At 42.1% G+C, this 23,306-nt stretch overlaps 1 protein-coding gene across 1 annotated transcript in view; it reads left to right on the top strand.

The window, feature by feature from the left end:
• pcsk2 (proprotein convertase subtilisin/kexin type 2) overlaps positions 1–23,306 on the top strand; it is a 93,811-nt gene that overhangs the window by 49,857 nt on the left and 20,648 nt on the right. Inside the window, exons 8-10 of the mRNA XM_067421778.1 lie at positions 238–413; positions 11,467–11,682; positions 18,842–18,942. Of these exons, the coding sequence (XP_067277879.1) occupies positions 238–413; positions 11,467–11,682; positions 18,842–18,942 (493 nt within the window). The remainder of the gene's footprint in view (positions 1–237; positions 414–11,466; positions 11,683–18,841; positions 18,943–23,306) is intronic.

Genomic DNA, 23,306 nt, shown 5'->3' with positions numbered 1-23,306 from the left:
TGGTCCTTTATTAGCTACAGTATCTAAGCATTTCATGCTGGTTTATTTTTTTGTCTGTAGAGAGAGAGAGAGAGAGAGAGAGAGAGAGAGAGAGAGAGAGCTTGATGCAATGCCAAAGCAATTATCTTCTGCTATTTCTCCTATATGTCACCGACGGCTCTCATACCTTCTCACCCCTCCAATCATCACTGGCACCAAGGGTTTTCCTATTGTTCCCATGTTCTTTCATTTTTGCAGGCATTCGTATGTTGGACCAGCCCTTCATGACAGACATCATTGAGGCCTCTTCCATCAGCCACATGCCACAGGTTATTGACATCTACAGTGCCAGCTGGGGTCCCACAGATGACGGTAAAACTGTGGATGGCCCTCGAGAGCTCACCCTGCAGGCCATGGCCGATGGAGTCAATAAGGTACCTAAGCTAAAGCAGGCCTGTTTAAAAGTTCATGCAGCATAGCAAAAGGTATTCCCTCATGAATCATCCGTTGCTGTGGAGAGAAAAAAGAGAAGAAAAACTAGACAGGTACAGAATTGTAACATCTGGTCCAATCAGATAAAAACCTGGAGTTCAGAGTCCTCTTGCTCTCTCTGCCACTTTACATCAACTGTAACACCAGCCACCATGGCAAATAATTGCACAGAACTGAGAACTGAGAATATCAGTGTATATAGGGTAGAGCGGAGCACAACCTAACGTTTCAGTTTGTGTAAATCCACTTGGAGTTTAGCGTATTTATTTTTTCCCGCAATTAATTGCACACGTCTAGTACAATTATGTGGTTTTGTTTCATTAATACAGTGTATACTTTTTTCCTGATTTACCCTGAAAGAATAGAAGTGAAATGTGACAACATGCCCTATAGTACATTGTACATGAGCAAATGACAGCTTAAAATGTTACCTGAGAACAGGGAACGAGATGCTGCGTCAGCTAACAGGAAGGGAGGGAACGCCTCCAGCGTGACAGGTGTCCCGGAGCTCGCCTGGCGAGGCCTACTACCTGGCAGCAAAGTTTTTTTCCCCTGTAGGGTATGCAACTGCCATCAGGTGCTGCCGGCTAGGACCGAAACCTGATCGCAGGACACCACTAGTTGTCAGCGTGAGCCAGTTATGTGTCTCCGTCCAATGAACTTGTTCTACCTGGCACCATTGAGACTAGCTGTTTAAGACCGCAGGTAAGTGGCTTAACTGGTCCCCTCAGGGAGGCTCATGAGGCCATCAACACCAGAAGCCACCCATGCTAGCTGCGCGAGTGTCCAAACAGTGGAGCTCGCCCTCAGGGAGGCCTTGCAAGGCCCACTACCTGGCAACAAGGCCTGCTAGCGGCTAGCTTTTCATCAAGACCGGATCCGGGAATCCCTTCTCAGGGAGGCCCAGAGGGGCCTAACACCTGACAGCAAAACAGACGGTGCTACCCAACGGCAAAACCCCCAGGGAGGCCCCGCAGGGCCTACTACCTGCCAGCTGCTCGTAGCCGGCACTGGGGCTAGGGAACGACCTCAGGGAGGCCTGGTTAGGCCTGCCATCTGATAGCAGCCCATGCTAGCTACCCTGGCTAGCAACCATGCTCACTGTCATAGGAACTGGGGAACCGGGGGCTCGCCCTCCGGGAGGCCTGGAGAGGCCTACTACCTGTCATCCGGTGACTGGAGCCCAGGAACACCTCCTCAGGGGAAACCAGATGAGGCCTGCTGTAACCCAGCAGGTCCTCAGGGAGGCCTGGTGAGGCCTACTACCTGTCATCTGGTGACTGGAGCCCAGGGACACCCCCTCAGGGGAAGCCAGATGAGGCCTGCTGTACCCCAGCAGCCCCTCAGGGAGGCCTGAGGAGGCCTACTACCTGTCATCCAGTGCCGAGGCCCTGGAGCACCCACTCAGGGGAAGCCAGATGAGGCCCGCTGCACCACAGCAGGCCCTCAGGGAGGCCTGGTGAGGTCTACTACCTGCCGTCCAACACCTGAAGCCCGGGAATACCTTCTCAAGGGAAGCCTGGCAAGGCCTGCTGCACCCTGGCAGGCCCTCAGGGAGGCCTAGGGAGGCCTAATAACTGGGATTGCAGCTATGCCAGCGACGAATGGTACAAAGCTCGCTGGCAGGTTGGATGAATGCTGGCTGCTCAGAACTAGACATCCAATTACCACCTGGGGACTCATCCCTGGCCTGCTAAGGCCTCCTGCTCAGAGTCCACTGCCCGGACTGCCCAAGCTGGCTGCTCATAGCCCCTCCCGGGGCTGACTCCTTTTCAGAGGCTCACAGGGTCCGCCATGCGATGGCGCAGTCTCACCAGCAGTGCCTACGAACAAAGACCTAAACACATTGCCAATAGTAGTGTACTCAGTAGAAAGTGCCTTAAACCCTCTAAGCGAGGGGAGTACAACTTAATTCACCTGCTTTGGGTTGGTTCATGCTAGGACGTCAGCCATGGCAATGGTACGGCTTTCAGGGGAGCATCCGACCGAACCATCATGAGGGATGCAGGTTGCGAGGTGCAACTCAACCCGAGCCCTAAAAGGTGGATCAGAAGACAGAGCAGAGGGCAAAATATATTCACAAATATGCTACCCACTGGCCACAACATCCAGGGAAAGTGGGGTTTCAGAAAAACTAGCCCACCCGCGTGCAAGCGTGGGACGCCAAACCCCACCCAACGACCACTGCTAAGTCGCTATTCATTCTGCTTCACACCAACCTACATTATTGAGAACCCCAGAACGCAGAGAAGGGGGTGGGCCTTGGCCTGATGACTCTAAGATAAGAGGAGGCTGACTAGGGATGCAAAATAGAAAAAGCCCTGCAATATTCAAGAAGAGGGCCTAGGGCAATAATTACTTTCCATCTTTGAAACTGTTCACATAGCTGTACACACAATGGCAGCTATTCTCTACTAGCAAAGCTAGCTCTAAACAGACCACATAATGGCATCTCACATAATGGAAAATCGTTGTAGCCACCGAACAGGAGAACTACAGGGTCCTATGGTGTCCTCCATGATCCCGTGATCCCCAAACCCTCGATGGGGAGCATGAAGTCTTACACAACATCAAGAATAAATGTTTCCCTCACAAGGGTGACTCACCAGCTCGCTTCCGGCGTTCAACAATATCCACGCATAAGCTTTACCCACTGCATGCATGCTTAGGAGCGCAACCGCCTGAGGGGGCGCTTCTCATAGACCAGCCAGGCGGGACCTAGCGTGTAATCGTCAGGGCCCCATCCCGGGCTGGATGCCTGCGGTGACGATGAAGAAGAGGCGTAAATTAGTTGTAATTCTTAACTCACTCACAAGGGAATGACATTTCATCCACACCAAACACGTTGTGATTCACCAATCCTCTTCTCTGGGAATCCGCCTCTTTGCGCCCCGCCCTTAACCCCGGGGAGCGCGAGAGGCGATGTTGGCCCTCAGGCCCTGTCACTGGTCCTAAGACCGTGACGCCTCCCTCCTGCCTGGGGCCCGTATCTCAGCGGTGTGCGGGTCCTCAGATACCGGCACCCGCGTTTTTGCGACACTGGCCCTCAGGCCCTGCTATCGCTGATATGGCACATGTCTGCACAGAGCGTCAGGGGTATTTTTCCTCATCCCCTGATTGAGATCCCTCAGCAGATCCTCCTAGTACACTTGCAACACCGACATGGCATAAAAGTAGCACAAGGCTGACCCGCTGCCACGTATGGCCCGCCATCTAAAATAAACGGTTGAAAAAAGCTCCGATGGCAGGGTTGGAGCTCTCAGTGTCCCCACCTACCCGGATCGGAGATTACTCTTAACGACAATCCGTGGTGAGAACACATATCCATATCCACTCATCCTTCAAACATCCGCGTTTACCACCTGCTGATGTCCGTGAATACACTGAATATGGGTTTTTCCATGCCCTCCCGATCTCAGTAAGGAGTTCAGGAAGGAATGGAAAGCTCATCTGAGCCAATGGTTTTATGGCCGGGGAGAAATCGATCATTCAGTCTAAACAAGCATTCTCTCCTCAAATGTGCCCACATGGCATGCACTCATAACAGTCATTGGCTAAGCATACACGGTCAGGATGGCTGAGAAACTAATTTCCCTTCTCACCAGCCATCCCTAAGAGCACTTGAGATTAATCTCGTCAGTCACTAGATCGCCGGAGGGAACAGCCCTCTCGTGGCGATCAGCTAACCCATCTGAGGAAATGTGACGCGCATCCGCACTCAGCCTCAGCGTGAGCGGGACCACATAACTAATCTCAGATACAAAACGCTCTTCCCTCAGGAAGAGCACCAGACGAGAGCAGAGCGATCTCGGATTTAAAAAAACGCTCACATTGCACACAATCGAACAAACAACTCCATAAAAGCTTGATTGTGCATGCTCTTAATCCCAGGCAGTAAACAAAATGAATTTGGATTACCTTTTGACTTGAAGCATTCAAACAAAACAGTCCCTGAAGATGAAGAAACTGGTGTCATGTTATATACTTCCTGGTCGCACCTTGATTACATCATAGGCTGTTGCCGGTCAATAGAGGGAATGCACGTGACGTCATCGTCAGCTGGAGCGACTGTGATTACGCCCCGCTGAGTGGCAGAAAGACTGAGAGGCAGTGCTGGTTTACAGCATGAATGCAGCGAAAACACACAAAACTAGGCCCAGCGCCAGAAGGGGGAGGCTTGTCCATGGACCGCATAGTCATCGCTGTTCTGAGCTTGAGACGGACTTGATAATAGCATGTCATTTTCTCACTCAAACCACTGCCAACTGCTGCAGCGTCTGCTTTTAGAGTGAAACGCTGCCCATAACTGCTTGTCTAGAATATGTAATCCTCTGTAAGAATTCGTAATAATTGCATATTATCAGCGAAAAGGAGCTAGCAATAGATCCAGTGTGTATCTGTATTTGCACTCGTCAAATGATTACATTTCCAATGTGTTTTCGCCTCGGTGAGTAATGTAGCCAATCACAGACATGTTTGTAGACTTCTACAACAGAATTGGCCAATCACAGGTGTTGAATTTGGAATCACTCACCGCTCAAGCGTTTGTTCAGGCGCTGAGTTCAGTTAAACACGCGCAGCAATCCTCTGTAAGTGCAGACAATGTGAAAATAAGAGATTCATTGTTCACCAACGTCACTGCGGAACTTTGTGAGATTGCGTTTATTGAATGAGTGACAGCTTTTAGTGAATATAAAGAATATTACCACCACTACACGCTTCAAAACACTGACCCATCCACATATACATGCGGGATTCACTTGAAAAATGTGATGAATGACAGTTATAAACATTCTTGTCGAAATGAGGCTCCTAAAAATGTCAGGAAACACGATTCCTGGCTGCATATCACTATCGATGGATCACAGAATCTTTGGTAAGTTGTAAGGATCGTTTGCTCTATTCGTGTTTTCCTCCACTAACTCCAGTCACGCAGCAGCTCTTCTGCCACTCAGACCCGGCTGAGGGGGCGTGTTACGGCGGGAAAGTGACGTAGATGCATTCCCTCTATAGGATTGCCGTGATTCGATAGTAGTTCAGACACCTGTCGCGCTAGCGGCGTTCCCCCCCTTAGCGTTAGCTGACGTAGCGTGAGTTCCCTTTCGAAAGGAAACACCATCACTGTAACACATATAACTAAAATAATGCAATAATCAATAATCTAACTACATAAGATGGAATATAAAGCTGTACATAACTGATGTAAAAAAAAAAAAAAAACCAAGGGGTTCTTGTGTCTTGTTCTTTATCTCTTCCAAAAACATTTAACATTCTATTACTGTGAAATTACATCAGATTTCTACACTAGACCTAGTACAGTTTTTCACCGTAAAGAGTATGAGAACTTACCATTTTCTAAACTTTTTACCATAGCATTAGCACAGTCTTTACCTTTACAATCCCCTTTAGGAGTTCTCTAACAGTATGTCAGTTGTCAACCTTGCAGAGTCTCGTTGCTTCACACTTTCCGTGTCATTTAGTTGCACATCCCTCTCTGTTTCTGATTTCTTTACAAATTGCCTCGGCTAATGGGTATAAATGGAGCTGAGCGTTTCTCGGCTGAGCAGGATTTATGAGGGTGACCCACCTGTCAAACCAAGGCATCGCACAAAGTAATCTCTCTGTTTTTTCAATAGCCCTTTGCAATTGAAATCAGATTGGACAAGAACAGCAGCGATGGGTGAAGACTATGTCTGTCCCTCAGGCATTCTCATTGCAGTTAGAGGACTGAGGTTGAGCCTGGGAGTAATATTGAACACTGTTTAATTATTTTAAGGGTCAGATGGCAAACGCTTCTCATATGCTTCATTTATTTATATGTAGGATGCCACAGAGAGTGCTAATGAAATGCCAGATTCAGTTCAGCCTTGTGGTTTTGATGCTGGTGTCATTGCTTAAAGGAATGCTCTGGGTAATATAAGTGACAGCATGTTTGGCATAATGTCATTTACCACAAAATCATTTTGACTTGTCAGTCAAAAACTGTGGTTACTGTACAGCAAGTACAATGGGGTATTGCAATAAACATGAGGATTATTTGACCATGCTTTACAAGGAAATACTCTTTCAGTCTTTCCACTGAAAATTGTTTCTACAACATAATGTTATATCCAGTCCAGTCCAGTTATATCCAGTCGTTCAACCTTTGTGTCATGACCTTGTAATATAACGCAAATATGCACATAACGCAGATAAAACACAATGAAAACTCTAGAATCCATGTCTGCAAGGACAGCCGTAAACTGCTTTTAAACCTTCTGGAATGAAGGTGTAAATCATTTTCTATGGTAATCAAAATGCCACAAATGCTGTTCATGGAACTTACGAAAAAGCCAGAAAATTCCTTTACCCAGCTGATCTTAAATCGACTAGTTTGTGCAAATGCTGGTCCACCAGTTAGACTAGTGCCAGACCAGTAAATACACTATAAAATTGTATTTTAAAAAGTGCATTTTTACAAGCAAACACCATTTCAGTCTTTTCACGTCAGAATTTCACATTGAATTCAGTGTTTATTGCCATTTCTTTGTAATTAACTATAATTATATAATTAACGTATTAAAGTGCTCCTATGATGCTATTTTAAATAATTCTCATTTTTGTTCTGGGGTCTACTACAACATATTCAACAAAAACACATTAATATTTTCATAATAAGCTATATTGCCAAAAAAGTATTGGGAGAACCCTCCAAGTTCAGGTGTTCTCTTCATGGCCACAGGTGTATAAATCAAGCACTAGGCCTGCAGACGCTTCTACACACATTAGTGAAAGAATGGGTCGCTCTCAGGAGCTCAGTGAACTCAAGCGTGGGGCCGTGATAGGTTGCCACCTGTGCAATAAGTCCATTCCTGACATTTCCTCACTACTAAATATTCCACGCTCAACTGTTAGTGGGATTAAAACAAAGTGGAAGCCATTAGGAACAACAGCAACTCAGCGACGAAGTGTTAGGCCACGTAAAATCACAGAGAGGGGTCAGTGCATGCTTAGGGTCACAATGCGCAACAGTCACCAACTTTCTGCAGAGTCAACAGCTCCAGACCACCAAACTTCTGTAGCCTTCAGATGAGCTCAAGAACAGCGTAGAGAGCTTCATGGAATGGGTTTCCATGGCCGAGCAGCTCATCCAAGCCTTACATCAGCAAGAGCAATGCAAAGCGTGGGATGCAGTGGAGTAAAGCAGCCACCACTGGACTCTAGAGCAGTGAGACGTGTTCTCTGAGCGACCAATCACGCTTCAGTCTGACAATCCCATGGACGAGTCTGGGTTTGGGCGGTCTCCAGGAGAACGGGACTTGCCTGACTGCATTGTGCTAAACTTAAAGATTGGTGGAGGGGGGATTATGGTGTGGGTTTGTTTTTCAGGGGTTGGGCCTTAGTTGAAGTCAGTCATGTCCCAACATGACTGCGCTCAAGTACACAAAGCGTCGGTCCATAAAGACATGGATGAGGAGTTTGGTGTGGAGGAACTTGACTGGCCTGCACAGAGTCCTGAGCTCAACCCGATAGAACAGCTTTCGGATGAATTAGAGCGGAGACTGAGAGCCAGGCCTTCTCGTCCAACATCAGTGCCTGACCTCACAAATGAGCTTCTAGAAGAATGGGCAAAAATCCCCATAAACACACTCCTAAACCTTGAGGAAAGCCTTCCCAGAAGAGCTGAAGCTGTTAGAGCTGCAAAGGGTGGGCCGACTCTATATTTAACCCTACGGATTACCAATGGGAAGTTTATGTGCATGTAAAGGCAGGCGTCACAAAACTTTTGGCAATATAGTGTACATTGCACACAACCTCATTTTTCAATGATTCTCAAACGACTCTCTTAATCCCTCCAGTCTGTTGTGATTCGTCTACTCTGAATATCATAGGGACTATCATAGTCCTCATCAGGAATATCATATCAAGAAACCATATAGTAATGTGCTAGAAACCAGCCATAACCGTGCCCTTATTGAAGTCAGCATCATTACACAGCATTCAGTGAAAAGCTGCACAGACGGTTCTCTTCCTGCTCTTCGACCAAATGTTCCTTTATTTGTCCGGAAGGAGTTTTCTCCCTCCCACACTAAACAGAGCTTGTTACAAAACCAGCAGAGCTTAAAGTGTAATCGTTTGTTTTAGCTAATTGTTCCAGAGTTCAGTGGATGGGTCTCCATTCATACAGAGTGTGAGAGGAAGAGAAACCAGAAGGAAATAGAGAGATGGAGAGGTTCTGTTCACTAAAATGGGCACCAGTATATTAATAATCAGTCAAGGGATGTGTAAAAGGGTTGGCTCATGGTTAGATGTCTGACACCCAAAAACTAGGCACTGCAAATACAACATTGATATCGATAGACAAAGCGAGCTTGAATAGGTGCCTCTAAATGTTGGCAGAATGCAGCACAACATAGGCTCATTGGAAAAACATGCCTCTACCTACATTTATTCTGTTTGCAAATCTCCAAATACGCATCTATCTGAATTGAACACTAGCAGCAGTAAACCAACAACTTTTATTCCTTTTAACTTGTGCTGTCTGAATTAACGCGTTAATGCGTGTGATTATTTTTTTTCAGTTTATTGTTAAAAACATTTATTGCAATAAATGCAGCATCTGTTTTTTCCCATCATCCTTTGGCTAGTGTTACGTTATGTGATTGCACTCTTATTCATGCAAACGTATAGATGATAAGAGACAATAAACAACACAGTTGAGTTAATCCACTGTTTACAAGGTTAGGTCACAAACAACGAAAACAATAACTTATTGAGCATTTGGATGCTCATGTCTTCGTCTTCCTGCCTGCACACACCCGTGACAGATATATTGAAGGGCAGGCAAATTTGACGATGTGAAGATTGTTTCAAGTTCACTTACACACACAAAAAATGATTGTATGATGCTTTTCACTTTTCAGGAATTTATCTTGATTTAACGCCATTATCAGGTTTCTGATTCAAATGTGATTGCTTCATGTTATATTGACTTAACCGTTACTCTTTGACATAACTTAATGTTTTTATTTTAAAATAACAATCAAGGAACCCAATCAAACAGGACATCCACTTCCCATCAAGCTTTGCAAAGGGACTGAATTTAGAGAGTAAATGTTTAAATACAGTGCTATTTTATTCATGGTTAACAAAAATGAGAAAATGGAGAGACTTTTTAAATGTTATTCTGTGTTGGTATTTAAAAGGGGAGGTTAGCATTGTGGTGAAGTGTAGAGCATGTGCTTGGGCTGAGGACCTGAAATATCAATTAAAGTGGTTTTAATCATTAAAAAACAACTATTTTGGGCACGTCATGTATGTAACAAAATTTTGCTCGTTTGATAACATTTGTATATGTAATATAACTGGATTACTTGTTAAGGCTTTTATTTGAACTTACTGGTTTTGGACAAAATTAAGAATGTTAACCTGATTTTACTAAATGGCATTGAATTAACCTTATGCAAAAAACAAACAAACAAAAAAAAACCAAAAAAAAAAAACCTAAGTTTACTGAATTAAACTATGTTAATTAAATTCAACATAAACCAGTTACATGCCTGTTGACATAAAAAATAAGTAAATCCAATGTATCATTTTTTTGAGTGTAAATTCAAAGTTGTTATATATTTTTAAAGCCTTATAAATGTTAAAATTGACAGCTTTCAATTATACTTTATTGCCAAATGCCTAACGAATGAATGCTTAGCGAACACTAATTATTATTACAGGAGCAGACTGTCAACAAATAAATATTCATTTTTGCATACTTGCTTGCACAATGCTATGTTATGACCTCAAAATACCGTCACCGCAATGTGTGATTTGTAAACAAATACTTTGTGACTTTTGCATCACATCGCCAGCTTAAAGACCTGTAGAATCAAGCTAAAGTGTCATGGTTGCTTCAGAAAATGCACTTTTTAATCTCATGTTTGCTTTTGTTAACACTGTCGGTTAAGTTAGGGCAGGGTTTAGTGTAGGTGCTACGCTATTTACAATCGTAATTTCATTTCCAAACTGCGCCGATATATACAACAATTAACGTAGTAAAAAATTTACAGATTCACGTTTATCTGTTTCAGGTCAAACTGAACACACTTGTAACGCCATCAACTGAACATTCAGCTTTTAAAGTGTCATGAAACTTCCTAGAAGCAACAACGTATCATTTTGCAGAAAGGCATGCTTTTCCAATGTGCCTATGTTAAAGAAATTAGATATAATAACACCACACAATTACACACCACATTTTTAATACATTAGTTTGCTAAATACTGCTTAGATGTTGATGAAGTCAAAATAGTTTTCACCCTTGCAATCTACTTAAAATGTGGTGTGTGATTATGACTTTATTTTGTTACTCTGTTGAGACTTCTCATTTGAGCAAATACTGCAAACTACATCAATTCATGTTTATTAGTCACATTTAACATCGGAGCTGAATGAGTCATTTTGATATAAAGTCTAAATTATCATAAAATAAAGAGATTTTATGTAGTGACTGAAAAATGATCTTATTTTCTTATTTGTTTACTCCAAAGAGGCTGGAGCCCAGAGGTCTCGAAGGACCGTAATCGGTCCTCGATGTGTTAGCATGGTAAAATTATCCCGTACTGTTCAAATAACAATAATCAAGCAGCCTTTTAAGATCACAATTGCACTGTACACATTTCCTCCTGTCAGGTGCCTGCCACTATAAAACCCAAAGCCTAAAGAAAAGAGCACTCTTGCATTCAGCTAAAAGCATCTAAATGATATGTTCAGACAAGAAGCGTAAACACAATGCCTCTGCCTGAATCATCCACACGCAGAAGAGAGCTTGTAGTCTTTAAAAGGTCTTGAAACGGCTCTCTGATGTCTCCGTTGAATTACGTTTGCTTATGTGAGTGTAATTTGTATGATAAATGGAGTAAAGGCACTTAAAGAAAAATCTCAAAGCGATTCGGCTGCTCCTGATTGAGCTGTACAGGCGTGTGTACGGCTCCTAATCGTGCCGCTTTGTGTGTCCAACAGGGCCGAGGTGGCAAAGGCAGCATCTATGTGTGGGCCTCTGGAGACGGTGGTAGCTATGACGACTGTAACTGCGATGGATACGCCTCCAGCATGTGGACCATCTCTATTAACTCGGCGATCAACGACGGACGCACGGCGCTCTACGATGAAAGCTGCTCCTCCACCCTCGCCTCCACCTTCAGCAACGGCCGTAAACGAAACCCTGAAGCTGGCGTGGTGAGTGTGTGTGTGTGTGTGTGTGTGTGTGTGTGTGTGTGGTTCAGGTAAACCCTAATTTATGATTACAAAAATGTCCCCCCAAAGATGGCAATATCAGAAATCCTTGTCCTTGTGGGGAACTTTTCGGTCCCCATGAGGAAAACTGTTATATGATAAATCATAGTGTGATGTTTATTGGAAAATGTAAAAGCGTTTTTCTGTGATGAGTAGGTTTATGATTATGGGAGGAAATGCACCGTTAGAACAGCATACCATTCTTTAAGTCCCCATAAAACATGGAAACACAATGTTTTTTAATACATTATAATAGATTATATATATATATATATATATATATATATATATATATATATATATAGAGAGAGAGAGAGAGTTCATAGTTTATCATGTATATATATATATATATATATATTGTGATTTGTATTTTTATGATATTTATTACAACTGTATTAGAACTGTATTATATTGTTCGTACCATTTTATTATCATCTCTATATTCTTATCTTTTTTCTTCTTCATAAAAACAAATGTAAAAATGTTGCAGTGAAGTGTGGGATACATCTGTCCTGGTTGTGTGACATTGAGTCTAATCCTGTCCGGATATTTTTACAAGATTCAATTTGGTGCTCAAGAGTGTGCAGTTCAACTGTCCTTTTGAAATGCAATTCCTTATTTTACAGTGTGAGGATGACTGTGATGAAATGACAGGAAGTTAATTGTTTCATGCATTTTGTGTCTGAACAATTGGATGCATGCATTCAGCTAGGATCTTAATCAGAGCATACCTGCCGACTCCAAGAAAGGATGTGAGATGAAGACTGTGGTTATTCTGTCAGAGCGGATCCTGTCAATGCCTGGTGTCAGTCTGGATTCAGTCAGGGCGATCAGGGTTGATGTGGACCAAAAAGAAATGTCAAATTCTACAAATAGGAAGATTATCTCTGAGGAATGGACTTAAATTTTGATCTGTTCTGATTTTAGAGGAAATGCAATGGAGGCCCATATCCACCACTAAATAATAATACAAAAAGAATATTTGAAACTATCTCAGAATTTTTACCTTTTTTTCCCCTCACAAATGCAAGTAATAAAGTCACAATATTGACTTTTTTCCTCAAAATTGCGAGTTATAAAGTCACAATTCTGTGATATAAAGTCAAAATGGTGGAAACGGGCTTCCATAAAAGGCAGCACACGGGTCATATGAATAATTCATTTATGTTATTGCTATCTTTTATATCTATAAAATAAAGAAAACAACATGGCTCCCAAAAGACATCCCTGTGCCCCCCCCGACCGAGGGAGACGGACTTGATAATAGCATGTGATTTTCTCACTCAAACCACAGCTGTCTGCTGCTTCTGACTTCTTTGAGAGGGAAAAGCTTCCCATAACTGCTGGTCTAGGATCTGTTTTCTTTTTTAATAATAGCATATTATTAATTAGCATATTATTAGTAAAAATGGGTTGGTGTATCTGTATTTGCACTTGTCAAATGATTCAATTTCCAATGTGTTTCCTCTTTGGTGAGTAATGTAGCCAACACAGACATGTTTGTTGAGGTCTTGAATGCAATGGCCAATCACAGGTGTTGAAGTCAGAATCCACTCGCCACTCGAGTGTTTCTGAGTTCTGCACATGCGCTGATCCGCTTTAAGACATTATGTAAATAAGAGATTCAGCTTCACTGATTAATATAACGGGACTGTGTGAGATCGGGTTCATTGAATGAGTGACAGCTTTGAGTTATTATAAAGGAAGCCCTTTTTGCACACTGTCTAGGCGATATAAAAAATGTATAGGCCTATAATATATTCAAATTTTGTATAAAACGTTTGTTTTTCATTCTTGACAAGCTGCCACATACACGCTTCAATACATAGACCCCTCTGCATACACATGCGGGATCGTGTTGACATTTTCATTACTGACATCAAGGTAATCAAAATGTTTATTGTGATGACCTGTCAGAAAACACGATTTCCATGCCGATATTCTTGTATCACTGGATCTTTGGTAAGTTGTAGGTAACACTATATTGAGTCCAACCTTTAGTTTAAACTGATAACTGTTTAATTGAATCGCCAATTTGCATACTCTCCATACTAAATAGTACTTAAAAAATAGAATTAGTACGTCCCAAACTCTAGTATGTTGAAAAGAGTATTCCAAAGATACCCGGATGGTTTACTATTTCCAGTCAGAATTCAAAGTACAGATCGATGCACACTCTAACGGCTGATATTACCCACAACCCATTGCGAGTTTGTCAAAGATTCGATTAGAACTACAAACGCGGATAAAAAGCGTTAAAAAACTACAAACATGATGGATGTGTGAGTCAGACGGTTAAGTAGAGAGGTTTATACTACATTCACGTGCTCTTGGAATTATGGAGTTTCCGAGGTAAAAATTGCACATGAACGCCCTCCCATTTAAAAATTTGAATGAGATGAACTCGTAATCACGACTTCAGAAGTGGGAAATCAAATTTCCGATAGCATGTGATGGCTGCATTAGATAAAGGGGTTTGAGTGACCAACTATAAGTATTTAACCTGACAAAAATATATTTATTCAGTGTTGTCAACATTATATTTCACCTGCAGCAGCATTGTGACCTTCTGTAATGACACGTTTGGCCATTCACTTTTAAATGCATCATTATATTTAAACTGCAAACACATGAGGAGAGTCTCTGCATTAAAGACCCACAAATGGCAGATCAACGAGCGGCTACATTTCTCTCCGATACAGCAGGAGATTAATCTGAATGTGGAGGATTTGACCTGCTTGATGATTGACAGGGCGGTTTAAACGGTTATGGGATGCACGTAACTAAGCAACAGAGTCCATTAAAGATGACGAAGTAGTCCCGAAGCTTGCATACTCTTCTGCTACACACTTAAAAGTATCTACTTTTTCTTCACCAACAGAGTACATACTTTTAGGACGTAGTATAAGTATGCGAATTGGGACGCAGCATGCGTCTTCGTCTTCTGCTGTTTTTCCTGTTCTAGCGGTTAGCAAACAGTGATAGATTATCGCATGCGCCCCCTTCTGGACTGGAGTGTGAATCGTCTGTGACCGACTGTTTTCAGCGTCTGACTGTATTCAGTGACAGTTTGGGACGAATATGTGCAGCATTACACACACAAGCTGGTTCCTTACTGTAACTATTTCTTTAACTCTTTCCCCGCCAGTGTTTTTAAAAAAACGTTACCAGCCACCGCCAGGGTTTTTGACCATTTTTACCAAAATTTAATAGCCCATAGAATATTTTGTTTTATGAATATCTGTGCATGCAATATATAAAAAGAAAGAGCTGACCCTCTTCTTTTAAACACACACAAAACATTTTTTTATTCTAGCTTCATGCATTCTTTTTTATCAACACTTGAATATGGGTAAGTTTCATAAAAAAGCAACATTTTGAACAAAAAGCTGAGAAAATCACGTTTTTGTGAAAGACCAGATTGTGTTTCCAGATCAGATTCAGAGATGATCAGACACAGATGAGGAGATCGAGTCCATCTACACCTCTAATGCTTCAGTCCTGCTCCTCATCCTGCTCCTCATCTCATTCTCTAACATTAGATAGATTAGATTTATATGATGATTAATGATCAGAGATGATCAAACACAGATGAGAAGATAGCCATTTTTAAAAAACATCTTAAGACACATCTTTTCCATTTGCACTTGACCAATACAGAATAGCACTTACTGATCACCACAGCAACGACCAAAAAGCGCACACTCCTGGATCATATCTATGTCTCATCCGGATTTGTGCCTTCAGGCGGGTATGTTACATAGTTATCATAACTATCAGAATCCAGTGTTCTGTATTTTGCGTACGTGAGTTTTTGTTGTAGATGGCTATTGCTGCGCGTTTAGCTAGAATGCCATACAAAACCAGCCCATTGGGCCACTGAATCTGCATTAACGACAACAGTTGGGGCAACAGCCTTAGTCCTAATGGGTTGTTATCATAGCTATCAAAATCCAGTGTTCGGCATTTTGCGTACGTGAGTTTTTGTTGTAGATGTCTTAAAAAAAAAAAAAAAAAATTGTGTATTGTGCTAATTAATTGAGATTTCTTACAGCTCTTACAGGTTGTTGGCCTTGTCTGTTTCGTTGCTTCTAATACTCTCCCCTTTTTTTGTAAGTCGCTTTGGATAAAAGCGTCTGCTAAATGATTAAATGTAAATGTAATGTAAATGGAGATCGAGTCCATCTACACCTCTAATGCTTCAGTCCTGGAGCTCATCCTGCTCCTCATCTCATTCACTAACATTAGATAGATTAGATTTATATGATGATTAATGATCAGAGATGATCAGACACAGATGAGGAGATCGAGTCCATCTACACCTCTAATGCTTCAGTCCTGGAGCTCATCCTGCTCCTCATCTCATTCACTAACATTAGATAGATTAGATTTATATGATGATTAATGATCAGAGATGATCAGACACAGATGAGGAGATCGAGTCCATCTACACCTCTAATGCTTCAGTCCTGCTCCTCATCCTGCTCCTCATCTCATTCTCTAACATTAGATAGATTAGATTTATATGATGATTAATGATCAGAGATGATCAGACACAGATGAGGAGATCGAGTCCATCTACACCTCTAATGCTTCAGTCCTGGAGCTCATCCTGCTCCACATCTCATTCACTAACATTAGTTTTGATTTATATGATGATTAATGATCAGAGATGATCAGACACAGATGAGGAGATCGAGTCCATCTACACCTCTAATGCTTCAGTCCTGGAGCTCATCCTGCTCCACATCTCATTCACTAACATTAGTTTTGATTTATATGATGTTTAATGATGATGATCACGTTATTTTTAATATGAATATGATTTAACATGATCACTTGTTTTACTGCGTCTTACTCGTGTGTGTTTTGATCAGGAGATTCAGTACTTATTCAGAAGATGTGCAATAGTGCCCCCTAGCGTCTAACATTGAAAACACGGAGACCCGGAAAATTAAGTTTTTGGCTTGAAAGCGTTTTCTCACAATTAACGGAAAATTCTGTGTTTTAAAGGGGGGGTGAAATGCTGTTTCATGCATACTGAGCTTTTTACACTGTTAAAGACTTGGATTCCCATCCTAAACATGGACAAAGTTTCAAAAACTAATGTTGGACGTTTGATGGAGTATTTCTGTGTCAAAAATACTCCTTCCGGTTTCTCACAAGTTTCGGCGAGTTTTTTTCGAGTATGGCTCGGCTTGACGTTAATAGAGCGGAAGGTCCTTGTATGGGCTGTACGGGCTCTTCTCCCGGTAGGGTGCGCGTGCGCGTGACTAGAGCGAGAGAGGAAATGCACGCCCATAAACACTCGTCGCGCTCCAGTTTATTCCTATGGGTGACGTCGAGCGACTTCAACGCTTCAGCACAGCATTCCGGGAAGGCAGCGCTGCATTTGAACCAATTTGAACGCAGAAATGACGGGAAGCTTCACAACATCGCTTCAGTCGCGTCGCAAAGTGGATTTCCACGGCCACTGCTGTCAGGACTTCACCAAATCATACCAAAGAAGTGTGTTTTTGACGGAGCGGTCCCAGCGATAAAGGTTCGGTCCTGCTTTGGAAGCAGCCGGTGAGTTAAACTGCTTCAGATGTCTGTGCTGTCGGCTATCGTCGCGTGAGTAAACATCAGTAAACGACACGATCGCGTGCTTCGTCAGTCAAATGCGCTAACGGACTCCATTGTTGTTCTCTGTATAACGTTACACTAGTCTGACGTGCAAAACTGTTTTGCTTGCTACTGCTAAGGTTTAGTTGCATACAATAGTCCATAAACCGAATCATGTCCTCATAAACTGCATGTAAAGACACACAAATGTTGACAGGCCACTAAATACAGTCCATACCACAGAGACGGACGTCCTGATGTTGCTGTTTCTCCTGTTCAGTTTATTTCTGCCTCAGATTTGATTCTGGATCATTATCTGTATTAGCTGAGATTGATAGCCATGAGCTTCTCCACGCTTGAGGACGTCATCGCTTTGCGCATTCGTCATTCTTTAGCTCCGCCCACACGATACGCCTCCAGGCGCTCGTTTTTTTCCAGAAAGACTCGGTACAGCCTATATTTATTTTATAAATATAATAAAACTAAAAACTTTTCGGAGATATGAAGGATGCAATACTACTCTATAGGTACTCAAGATTGACATGAGATTGACTGAAACTGAGTGTTCCCCCCCCTTTAAAGAGTTAAAGAAGGAAAACCAACATTTTTCTCAGACAATATGGTATTTTTTTTAATATATATTATTTACACAGATTAGACCCGCATCAACTCAAAAAAAGTACTAAATAATTTCTTTTTTGCTTTCATCTCGTTGCTTTTAGCAAAGTTTGCTTACATCAGTCAAAATTGGTCACAAGTACAAACATCCATCCATCAAATATGGATGTGTCTTTCATCTCCTGCCTTTGATAGATCATCAGATGCCAGGCAACTCCAGCGTCTACAGTAGTTCAAAGTGTTGTGTTGACCAATAAAGCTTTGAGATTTTGCAGGGTGTTTCTATTACACTCAGACGAATTCAGTAAGAATTCAGCATGTATGATTTGGCTTCAGTTGATGAGCTGGAATATGAATCAGCAAACACCAAAAAGGAGGATGAATTGAATTGTGAATTTACTGACTTGCATTTAAACAAATAGACAACATTATTAAAATCAGTGTTAACACTTTATTTTGAGGTTCAGTTATTAACTATGAACTAGTTGCATATTATCATGCATATTACTAGGATACTGGCTTTTTATTAGTACTTATAAAGCTCATATTAATGGCTTATTCTGCATGACCTTATTCTACATCCCTTAATCCTATCAAATCCTAAACTTAAATGCTACAAAAACTACCATACTAACTATTAATAAGCAGTAAATTAGGAGTTTATTTAGGCAAAAGCCGTAGTTAATAGTGAATATGTTCCCCATATTAAAGTGTTACCAAATCATTTCTGCATTCTTAAATATAAACTTAAACCCAGGTCCTGTTTGCAACCTCAAATTAATAACTGAATTACAATTTCAGTGGTGTTTTTGGTGTAATTAGGATATCATTGGCACTAATGTTTAATTAAGCCTTTCTTTTTGTCTGTGTCTGTCTCCAGGCCACCACGGATCTGTATGGAAACTGCACACTGCGTCATTCAGGCACATCTGCTGCTGCCCCTGAGGCTGCCGGCGTGTTTGCCTTGGCGTTGGAGGCCAAGTATGTACACTTTTGTTTTCCAGCATACAGCTCTGAAGAGTAGTGAGCCCCTATGAAAGATTTATGAAACAATAAGGCAACTCGCGAACACACGGCGCTGGCAGACTCCAGCTGAGATCATAGATTACTGCTGACGAGGTTTATGTCAGAGCGCAGCACCGCAAGCACAACTCTGGCTTTAAAAAGCCTTGCCTCATGTGTGATTGATACCCGTTTAACACCAAAATGGGTGCCAAAGCTGCATTCCCAATAAATTGAGAGTTGACTGGTGATGTTAGTGCATAACCTGCCAACACATAAACATTCTGCATCATGTTCCTTCATTTATAAGTCTTGCTACTTGTTTTGAATACTTATATTGCATCCAAATCAATTGGAATTTGCATTATGCCTTAATTAGTCTTTCCACACGAGCACTCTTTTAAAGTGGATGTGTAATAGCGCCCCCTACCATATAGCAATGAAAACATGGATTGCCTAAAAAAAAACAAAAAAACTGTTATAAGTTAATTGCTCATTGTCATTGTCAAGTATCTGGAGCACCTGTGCACCTGTGCAACGTGATAAAGATACAAAAGGGTTTTCTTCAGCGTAAATGTTTGGTACAGGGTGAGACTGCTACCCTGTTGGTGTAAAACAGGTATCACTGTTCATTTCTGACACCCTTGTGTGAGGCACTTAATATCTACATACTTTCAGCTGTTGATGAGGAATGAAACTGACAACTGATCGCCTCATGAAAAGCAAATTGAAAGTCACTCTTGGTTCAAGACAACAATTACCCACTGTTTCGCTGAATGCCAGGAAACAAATCATATTTGGACTGTATCTGGTACTTCAGGCTCATTAGAAGAGTGTGAAACTCAAGTTTTGTTTCAATGTGTTGGCTGTGTTCTATCACTCGAGTGCAGTTATTAACCTCCTTAGCTCTGGGAACATTAAGGGGGATTTCTGGCAGGATTTGGCCTCCCCAAATTTAAAAACTTCCCTTTCCCTCACGCCTCTTTTTTTTTTTTTTTTTGGGGGGGGGGGGGGGGTGTTACTTCAGTGATTTAGCATTAAGCTTTGTATTTAAACTGGGTCATTTATGTAGTAGAAATGTTAAATTATTTTGGAATTTGGTGCCCTCTAGACTGAGAAAAGACTGAGAATGTATTTTTGTCTCATGGGGATGAAAGACAACAACTCTCAGAATGTACTCGCTGCCCTGTGAGGCCATTCCCAAAGCCACGATCATTAGAATATACTCCCGGGTTTCTACTGACACAAAGCCATATGCTAAATCACTGAAGTAACCCTTTAAAAGTTTTTCACTTTTAGCAGTGTTTTATGCAACTTCAAAGGGTTTCCTGTAAAATGACACCAACATTGTGTATTGAGAGACCACTGTATGTGGTTATGGGAGCTTTTCAATTTAAGTAGGCCAAATCCAGGTGGAAACCAGAGTAGTAATTAAACCTTAATTAAACCAGAAATCCATGTTTTCACTGTTAGATGGTAGGGGGTGCTATCACGTATCTTCTGAATGAGTACAGAATCTCGGGATCCAAAAACAAGTGAAGAAGAAGAAGCAGAAACAAGCAATAGAAGCATTGCTAATGCACATATAAACTTGTGTGATCATCAAACATTTAACAGTGCATGAATCAAGTATTCCAGTAATTTTATACATTTTAATGCTTCATCCAGGTGCGAAGAAATATAGAGCTGAGTATCGTCAGCCTAACAGTGAAAACTAACGGCATGCTCCCTAATGATATCTCCCAGTGGTAGCATATACAGGGTGAAGAGCAGCGGTCCTAACACTGAGCCTTGCGGTACTCAATACTGAACTTGTGATTGGTGTGATCTTAATTTACTGCTACAAATTGACAAATTGATCAATTAAGAGAAGGTAAATCCTAATTAGAAACAAGCCTGTAACAGAAAGCAGGATCTGGATCAGAAACAGAAAGAGCTCTTCAAATTGAGACCAAAGGGAATCACAGATAAAGCAATTGCCACAAGTGAGCAGAAATGAGGAACAAACAGAATGTAAAAAGAGAACGAATAGGGTACTGGAGATGAAGAGCAAGTTACAAATACAAATGAAGCTGCAGTTTCTGTGCAGTTACAAATCACAAGGAGGAGGAACAGGCAGAGCTGTGAGAACAAACATACTACGACAAATGTAGTTGACTACAGAGATATAAAATGCTATCCTTGTTAATACTGCATGTAGCTGCTTAGAACTGGAATACACTACACAATTTTTAGCCAGGTTTTTGCCCCAGTTTTCAGTCTGGATGAGTACAGGCTAGTTGTCGAAAGTCAGTGCCAAGAGAAAAAAAAAAGAAGTAGTTTTGGATTTAGTGGTAAAGTTTTTCCACATCGGTTCTGCTTCTATTCACACATCTCATGTTAGGGCTGGTGTTAATAACTGTTGACACAGCCTTTCCCGTGTAAAGTCTTTGTTTGCTCAGTACTAAATAATGATGTAGGTGGCAAGACAGCAGGCCTCTTTGTTCTGCCAAAAGCAAATATGCATTGTAAACTGCCGGCTCATTTGCATGTTTGTATACTTGAGCAGCACCAGAGTGACTAATATACTGAGTAATATTAATGAACTACATGTACTTACTTATAGGTTATGGTAGGATTAGGGTTTGGTTTTGGGTTAATGCATGCAATTATACATAATTTACTGTTATTACTATGGTAAATACATGTAACATACACTATATTGCTAAAAGTTTTGGGACGCCTGCCTTTATATGGACATGAGCTTTAATGCCATCCCATTCGTAATCCGTAGGGTTTAATATGGAGTCTGCCCACCCTCTCTAACAGCTCCAGCTCTTCTGGGAAGGCTTTCCTCAAGGTTTAGGAGTGTGTTTATGGGGATTTTTGCCCATTCTTCTAGAAGCTCATTTGTGAGGTCAGGCACTGATGTTGGACGAGAAGGCCTGGCTCTCAGTCTCCGCTCTAATTCATCCCAAAGCTGTTCTATCGAGTTGAGCTCAGGACTCTGTGCAGGCCAGTCAAGTTCCTCCACACCAAACTCCTCATCCATGTCTTTATGGACCGACGCTTTGTGCACTGGAGCGCAGTCATGCTGGGACAGCAAGTTTCCACAAACTGTCCCACAAAGCTGGTAGCATGAAGTTGTCCAAAATGTCTTGGTGAAGCATTAAGAGTTCCTTTCACTGGAACTAAGGGGCCAAGCCCAACCCTTAAAAACAACCCTACCCTATAATCCTCCCTCCACCAAACCTTACAATTGGCACAATGCAGTCAGGCAAGTCCCGTTCTTCTGGCAAACACCAAACCCAGACTCGTCCATGGGATTGTCAGACTGAAGCGTGATTGGTCGCTCAGAGAACACGTCTCACTGCTCTAGAGTCCAGTGGCGGCTGCTTTACTCCACTGCATCCCACGCTTTGCATTGCTCTTGGTGATGTAAGGCTTGGATGAGCTGCTCGGCCATGGAAACCCATTCCATGCAGCTCTCTACGCTGTTCTTGAGCTCATCTGAAGGCCACAGAAGTTTGGAGGTCTGGAGCTGTTGACTCTGCAGAAAGGTGACTTCTGTACACTGTGGCCCTCAGCATGCGCTGACCCCGCTCTGGGATTTTACTTGGCCTAACACTTTGTGGCTGAGTTGCTGTTGTTCCCAATGGCTTCCACTTTGTTATAATCCCACTAACAGTTGAGCGTGGAATATTTAGTAGTGAGGAAATGTCAGGAATGGACTTATTGCACTGGTGGCGACCTATCACGGCCCCACGCTTGAGTTCACTGAGCTCCTGAGAGCGACCCATTCTTTCACTAATGTGTGTAGAAGCGTCTGCAGGCCGAGAGCTGGAGTTATACACCTGTGGCCATGAAGGGATTGAACACCTGAACTCAGTGATTTGGAGGGGCGGCCCACTTTTGGCAATATAGTATATGTAACAAGGGCAATGTAAAATAAAATGCTACCAAATTTTGTCATGTTATAGTTCTTATTCTTAACCACTCATAATTTTTTTTGACTTCACAATGTTTAATCAAAATGTCTTGGACCTGGTGAAGCTTCATACTTCTCTCTGGTGGCGTATGCAGGATTATCCAATTATTTACTCCACTTAAACTCCACCCCTGCAAACTCACGCTCATCTGCATTAACGTTTGAGTGCCACACCCACATCTAATCATCCAATCAGCAAATGTTGGACAGAATCAAGTCCTGCCACACTTTTTTTCACTTCGACAATACCACCACCATAACAGTAATACTTAAGACATCCAAGCCCATTTTACTTCCATCAGTGACTGTTTTGTAAGACTGTATACAGCAAGGATGAGCAGTGGTTATTCAGGAATGTTTGGCACTGAATGCTGAT

This window comes from Pseudorasbora parva, chromosome 17 (genome assembly GCF_024679245.1).
Source record: "Pseudorasbora parva isolate DD20220531a chromosome 17, ASM2467924v1, whole genome shotgun sequence".
NCBI classification, from domain to species: Eukaryota; Metazoa; Chordata; class Actinopteri; order Cypriniformes; family Gobionidae; genus Pseudorasbora; species Pseudorasbora parva.
The sequence above is the reverse complement of the archived record's forward strand: the minus strand, read 5'-3'. Positions and strand labels throughout refer to the sequence as shown.